The sequence below is a fragment of the Microcaecilia unicolor genome, chromosome 3, assembly GCF_901765095.1.
Source record: "Microcaecilia unicolor chromosome 3, aMicUni1.1, whole genome shotgun sequence".
Lineage (NCBI taxonomy): Eukaryota > Metazoa > Chordata > Amphibia > Gymnophiona > Siphonopidae > Microcaecilia > Microcaecilia unicolor.
The window spans coordinates 21,085,120-21,092,859 of NC_044033.1; the positions used below are offsets into that span (position 1 = coordinate 21,085,120).

Below are 7,740 nucleotides of genomic sequence, written 5' to 3' on the forward strand. Positions count from 1 at the left end.
GTTGAGAGTTGTTTTGGTTGTTTATTTTGTTTTGGGGAGGCATGAGTTCTTTTATTAGATTAGCAATTATTTATTTATTTTATTGCTGCATTTGTATCCCATATTTTCCCACCTCTTTGCAGGCTCAATGTGGCTTACATTATGCCGTAATAGCGATCGCCATTGTCAGAATGAGAAATACAGAGTATTATTGCATTTAAAGTACAGAAAATATAATATAAATTAGAAATGAATAGATATACAATTCATTTCAGGTATTTGAGAACAAGGATAGTGTAAACATTCAATAACGTCAATGAGATTAAAGTAAACAAAAAAAAGAGTGCAATGTTGACTTGTTATACTACTACTACTACTATTTAACATTTCTAAAGCGCTACTAGGGTTACGCAATGCTGTACACTTTAACATAGAGGGACAGTCCCTGCTCAAAGAGCTTACAATCTAATAGACAAGTGAACGGTCGGTCCGATAGGGGCAGTCAAATTGGGGCAGTCTGGATTCACTGAACGGTAAGGATTAGGTGCCGAACGCAGCATTGAAGAGGTGGGCTTTAAGCAAAGACTTGAAGACAGGCAGGGAGGGTAAAGTTGTGATGTCTTTAATAATTTCCGGAAGGTTGCCAAATCGTGCATTGCTTATGATTGTAAAATGTCCATTGAATATTATAGTTTTCATGAATACAAATATATATACCTAATTTGTATTGTCAGACAGTAGAGGAGTGTGGTAGCCGTGTTAGTCCACTCTTAAGGTTATCAATAGAAATCAAACAAAATAAAACATGGAAAAGAAAATAAGATGATACCTTTTTTATTGGACATAACTTAATACATTTCTTGATTAGCTTTCCAAGGTTGCCCTTCTTCCTCAGATCGGAAATAAGCAAATGTGCTAGCTGACAGTGTATATAAGTGAAAACATTCAAGCATTACTATGACAGTAAAATAGATACCATTGGAGATTCTACATGGAATGTTGCTACTCTTGGAGATTCTACATGGAATGTTGCTATTCCACTAGCAACATTCCTGCGCAGGCTTCTGTTTCTGTGAGTCTGACGTCCTGCACGTACGTGCAGGACGTCAGACTCACAGAAGCAGAAGCCTGCGCGGCCAAATTGGAGATCTACAAGGGCCGACTTCTACATGGAATGTTGCTAGTGGAATAGCAACATTCCATGTAGAATCTATAGAAATCAAACAAAATAAAACATGGAAAAGAAAATAAGATGATACCTTTTTTATTGGACATAACTTAATACATTTCTTGATTAGCTTTCGAAGGTTGCCCTTCTTCGTCAGATCGGAAATAAGCAAATGTGCTAGCTGACAGTGTATATAAGTGAAAACATTCAAGCATTACTATGACAGTCTGACAGGGTGGGAGGATGGGGGTGGGTAGGAAGTATGTATGGGGACATCAAAGCATATCATTGATATTCTAACAGGATGGGTGTGGATAGGTGAGGGGTGGGGTGATCAACAGAGACATACAGCTTTATGGTTTATAATGGGCTGACGATCTGACGAAGAAGGGCAACCTTCGAAAGCTAATCAAGAAATGTATTAAGTTATGTCCAATAAAAAAGGTATCATCTTATTTTCTTTTCCATGTTTGATTTTGTTTGTTTTCTATTGTCAGACAAAATTTATTTTACCCTGGCTGGGTGTATCTCATTTAAGTATTATTTATTGTAATTAAGTAATAAATGTTCTACATGTTCTCATTCCAGTATAAAGACACATCATCAAACTGCAGATTTTGATAAATATTATAGACTCAACAAGAACCATAATTTATTTCTTTATCTGTGCATATAGAGTCCGTGAATGCCAGGTGCTGTTTTTAGCTGGAAAAACAAAAGGTTGCTTTTATGCTCCACCTTATCTGGATGACTATGGTGAGACAGACCAAGGACTGCGGTAAGTAATGCCATAAGATGCTCCACTTTCTTGCGATAGAACAACTTGGCCCTATTGGTTATGTAACTCTGTAATTCTGTTGTCTGAAACTGAAGGGGATAATTATATGAACATTTCCTGGGTGTAAAACCCAGTTTTATGTAAGTAAAAGACTGTTTGTAGAATTACCTCATGGGATACGCATAGATTATACATGGCCCACGTGTGGTGGTGATTTGGGATGGGCTGTGGGTAGAGTTAGGAAGTACATGTAATTGAGCCATGTAAAGACCTTCTATCTTTCTGGAAGTTGCTAAAAACTTACCTCTTCAATCAAGCTTACACAAATAACCTGAATTAAATAATAAGTCCATGTGCACCACTAGACCAATCCAAGAATTCAGAACCGGAATGCACTCCCCTATTATTCCCTTAACATACTCCTTTTTTACCCACCTCCACACAATCTATTACATCCTTCTTCTTAACCCTCCCCTACATCTTCCCTATAATAACTACGTTATTATAATAACTATATGTCAATTTGTTATCCTGTTTTACTTTGTAAGCCATATTGAACTATTCTATATCATTTTGTTAACCCGTTTTACTACCGTGTTTCCCCGAAAATAAGACAGTGTCTTATATTAATTTTTGCTCCCAAAGATGCACTAGGTCTTATTTTCAGGGGATGTCTTATTTTCGGCGAAACACGGTATAAGCCATACCCAAATGCACCACACTAGAGAACCAAACGATTACACATACAAAAAAAAATCCCAACGATGGCCCCTGATAGAGGAAAAGAATGCGTTGCTTTGTGTTATAGACGTCCGGCTCTCACAAGGACACAAAAAAACAAACAACCTCCCCTAATAAACCACAACACAGTACCATATCGCCATCACTACCACCACACTAATGGGAACTGGGCTGGGTGGCTAGTTGCCAAATAGTGAGCTTCTGGTGGGAGAGAGTGGGTACCCATCGGGGCCAAACAAAAACTTTGCTAGGTCTTACTTTCGGGGGAGGCCTTATATTTAGCAATTCAGCAAAACCTCTACTAGGTCTTATTTTCTGGGAAACAGGGTATGTAAGCCGCATTGAGCCTGCTATTGAGTGGGATAGTGCGGGGTACAAATGTTACAAATAATAATAAAATAATAATATTAACCCCCTTCTCCAAGCAGCGATAAATATACATAGCTGCCTTCTAGCTACAATTTCAGCTACTTTACCCCAGTATTTTATAGAGACACAGGCACCTACAGTTTCCTCTGAAAGCATGATTTCAAAGTGGTCAGTAACATGAGAGCTTTGATAAGGATCATCATACAGCATACTGATTCAATCATTATATGGCCTTGCTCCATTTTCAGTTCTGTGCATATAGACTAGAAAGAAGTGACTCCTCATAGTGCACTGTAGGTCGTGGGTTGAAGATATAACATAAGCACTTGCATTCTTGCCAGCTCAGTCTCCTCCCCCTCCCCCCCTCCCTAATAAAAATTAAAAACGCACATAGGTAACAAAAGAAGATGGTAAAATAAGCCTTAAAAGGGGTTGATGCTACTTTACAAAATTACAGTACAACTGTGCAGAATCCGATAACTGCCCATCCCCCCCACTCAGACTGGGTCTGTCATTATGTATTGTTGCCCAGTGATACCCGTAAGACCCATTGTTCCCAGAAATGCACCTGCAGACCATACACAGAAATGCTGGAATCAATGTTCAGCCAGACACATTGGTAAGAAATTGAACAGTTCCTTAGAAAAAGGTTATCCACTAAACTGTAAAGGTTACAGCTACTAAACAATGATCAAGAAAAAGGAACAGGGATTACATTAAGCATTGTCACATTAAGATTTATTTCAAATAAACAGTGTCCAAGGAAGCTCCACAGGATCCCAGGATACATTTATCCTGCGTACATCTAGTAGCGCTTTAGAAATGATTTGTAGTAGTATTTAAAATCCGCCCTTATCCAGGGCACAGAACAATAAAACATACATAGGTCTGCCAGGCTGTGCTCCTCTGTCAGAACTGAGATCTCTGGTAAATTCCGGGCTGTCTGTAAACCACTGAACCAGTCCAAATGCAAGGTGCTGGTAACATTGCGTAACCTTGAAACATTCATAGGACATTGCAATCTTATAACTTTCTTGCAAAAAGGCAGGAACTGCTTTCATTTACACTGAGATTAGTTTAATCTCTTCAGCCCAAGCTGACAAAAAGGAGAATCTTCCAGCTGCCAGAAATTGCAAAACACTGCAGAAGTCAGGAGATTTTCTATTATAACATACTAAAATAGTAGATGATGGCAGATAAAGATCTGTATGGTCCATCTAGCCTGCCCAATGTAACTAATGAGTTTATAAGAGAAGAGAGTTCTCACTGGGGAAGAGACCGGTTCAAGGGGAGAACAAGGCACATCCAAATCCCCTGTTTCCTCACATATAGAGTGGAGGAGTGGCCTAGTGGTTAGGGTGGTGGACTTTGGTCCTGAGGAACTGAGTTCGATTCCCACTTCAGGCACAGGCAGCTCCTTGTGACTCTGGCCAAGTCACTTAACCCTCCATTGCCCCATGTAAGCCGCATTGAGCCTGCCATGAGTGGGAAAGCGCAGGGTACAAATGTAATAAAAAAAAAAATAAATATAGCATACAGTTCTTCAGATCTAGTCAGATCTAGTAACCTCTGTTGGATACCTTGCAGCTGTTAGTCTGACACCAGACTCCACTGCCATGTTCTAGCATCTGCCCAGTTAGTAATGACCTACCCATAATGAGAAACTGAACCTTGTGGATCTCCTCTGCTTGCAGTATCCATCCTCCATTCAACTTTTAGTAACACTAGGCTGTGTTGTATTGCAACTCAGAGATCCAGTTCACTGTTTGCCAAGTGGTGGTTTTGCTGGTAAATTCCTGGTCCTAGTTCTGTGTGATTGATCCCAAAGGCAAGTAAGGAAGTATGATCCTAACCTAACCCTACCGATTGCTGAGACAGATGTAGCGGGTGGTAAAACAACATGAAAGGGAACAGATTGAAAGGGGGCCGCACTCACCAGCCCCGTTTGAGTACTCTGCAAAGCTGCAGCTGCTAATGTCATCAGCTCCAACATACTTGAGGCTTGGCTAGTGAATCTAGGTTGAGGATTCAGCTAGGGACACTGAAAGTCCCTTGTGCACTGTAGCTAGGGACTGCATGAGGTTGTTGGTTGAAGGTAACATAAACACTAGCTCTGCAAAGCTGCAGATTCAACCTAGATTTCCAGGGCAAAGCCAAAGGGAAGCCTGCTGGTCAAAAGAGGATACCCCAAAAGAAGAAAAATTCCAGCGTTCACTTGCAGAATGAACACTGAAAATATTCAGTTGTGTAATGTCATTATACACTACTACTACTACTTAACATTTCTAAAGCGCTACCAGGGTTACTCAGCGCTGTACAATTTTAACACAGAAGGACAATCCCTGCTCAAAGAGCTTACAATCTGATGGACAAATGTAGAGTCAATCAAGTAGGGGTAGTCAATTTGGGGCATTCTCGATTACATGAAAGGTATAAAGGTTAGGTGCCGAAAGCAATATTGAAGAGGTGGGCTTTGAGCAATGATTTGAAGATGGGTAAGGAGGGGGCTTGGCGTAGGGGTTCAGGAAGTTTATTCCATGCGTAAGGTGATGCGAGGCAGAATGGGCGGAGCCTGGAATTGGCGGTGGTGGAGAAGGGTGTTGAGAGGAGGGATTTGCCCTGTGAGCGGAGGTTTCGGGCGGGAACATAAGGGGAGATGAGGGTAGAGAGGTAATGAGGGGCTGCAGACTGAGTGCATTTGTAGGTAAGAAGGAGAAGCTTGAACTGTATTCGGTATCTGATCGGAAGCCAGTGAAGTGACTTGAGGAGAGGGGTGATATCAGTATATCGGTTCGAGCGGAATATAAGGCGTGCAGCTCCTAATGAAGTAAAAACTGTTGTAAAGTGAGCTAACGGCACATGTTTTTTTCCATTTTTAGGCGTGGGAACCCTCTCCATTTATGCAAAGAGCGATTTAAAAAGATTCAGAAACTGTGGCAGCAACATAATATTACAGAGGAAATTGGTCACGCACAAGAAGCGAATCAGACGTTAGCAGGCATTGACTGGCAACATTTATAACTCCTAGACCTTCACAACTTGGAACTTTATTGTGATTTTTTTTTTAACACAGCTTCAGAAAAAGAGAGGGGCTTGGGAGAGAGGGAAAGTGAGTTGAGTGAAAATAAAATATCCTTACGTTTTAGTTTCCAGCTTCTTTCTAGAGTTCCATTCCAGTAGTAAGTATGTAAACATCTTGCAAGCATGCATCATTTAATCTTACTCTGTGCTTTGCTTCCACTAGAAAAAAAAATCTGATTCAGGAACCTGGGCAATGGAGGTATTTATACCCAGACAACAGTATTGAATATCCAGGAATGCAGCCGGACGTTATCCAGATACTGCTGATACTCAGATAACGGTGTACACAAGTTAGGATAGCTAGTTTGCTGCCTTAACTTGCCCGGATAGTAATCTGAGTACTGATGCTGAATACTGGTGGTACCCAGATGCCTTCCTGCTCCTCTTTAGCTCAGTCCCCAGATTGCCCTGGCACTACCAGGATAGGTCTGAGGCGGGCAGCCATGATTTGATTTTCAGCAGCATTATCTGGATGATAACGCTGAAAATAAATGACTGGCGGAGTCCTTGCTAGTTATCCAACAGTAGATGCTGCTACTCAGATAGCTAGCTTTGAATTTCAGGCCCATTGTGTTCTTCATACTAGGAAAATATGACTAATGTATGTCAAGCAACTGAGCAGTGGCGTTCCTGGGGAGGGGGGCGGTGGGTGCAGTCCGGCCCGGGTGCACGCCGCTGGGGGGGGGGGTGCCGCACGCCCCTGTCCTTCATTCCATGCTCCCTCTGCCCCGGAACAGGTTACTTCCTGTTCCGGGGCAGAGGGAGCATGGAACGAACCAAGGACAGGCGCGCGCGGCACCCCCCCCCCCCCCCAGCGGCGCGCCCCCGGGGGGGGGGTTCTTTCGTGTGGGGTGTCCTTTTGCCTGGGGGGGGGGGGTCGCACTGCATCCGGGGGGGGGGGGGGGGCGCTGCACCGGTGATCCGCCCCAGGTGTCCCCCCCCCCCCCCCCCCCCTAGGAACGCCACTGCAACTGAGTAATAATCACAGACCTTAAAATGACTTCATACGGAATAAGATTTTGTGCCCCACTAGGCTCAATCTAAGCACAAATCTTGGGGCATGTCAGTATAACAGGTGAACCCAAATCAGGCAACTGGATTTGTGTGTTTTGAGGTTATCAAGACAGCAAAGCCTCCTTTTTGTTTGGGCATGTGCATATGAAGTACAAATTAGTATAAACCTCCCCTGCCCTAGGTCCTTTGCTCTGAAACCCTGTGCTTGATTACTTATTCTAAATTCTAAGTGGTCTGGACAATGTACTGTGGTGAAGTGATCATATTAGTGTGCACTGGTATACTCAAGGGACATTTCAGATAGCCATTGGCGTTCTTTTCCAGATTTCCCTTGGATTTTTATGGAATCTTTTTGCAAACAAAAAGTATGTGTGTGCGTATAGATAGATATAGATAATTATATAAATACTTTATGGAAAGGCTACACTCCTCTCTCTCTAACGAAAGAGAGAGAAATTTACCTATGGAGGCTGATATACATTGGTGGCTTACCTGACATTTTTGCAAACTTTAGGTATGCGATACTAATGATCTCCTGACTCATTAGTCAGAGCTACATTTCACTCACATTCCTGGCTATGGCTACAGGTGAAAAAGTTTTTTAAAGTCC

General features: G+C 42.2%; 1 protein-coding gene across 1 annotated transcript in view; it reads left to right on the forward strand.

The window, feature by feature from the left end:
* UBR2 (ubiquitin protein ligase E3 component n-recognin 2) overlaps positions 1 to 6,776 on the forward strand; it is a 282,054-nt gene extending 275,278 nt beyond the window's left edge. The window contains 2 exon segments of the mRNA XM_030195781.1: positions 1,824 to 1,925; positions 5,915 to 6,776. Of these exon segments, the coding sequence (XP_030051641.1) occupies positions 1,824 to 1,925; positions 5,915 to 6,056 (244 nt within the window). The 3' untranslated portion in view covers positions 6,057 to 6,776.
* The last annotated feature ends 964 nt before the right edge of the window (positions 6,777 to 7,740 follow it).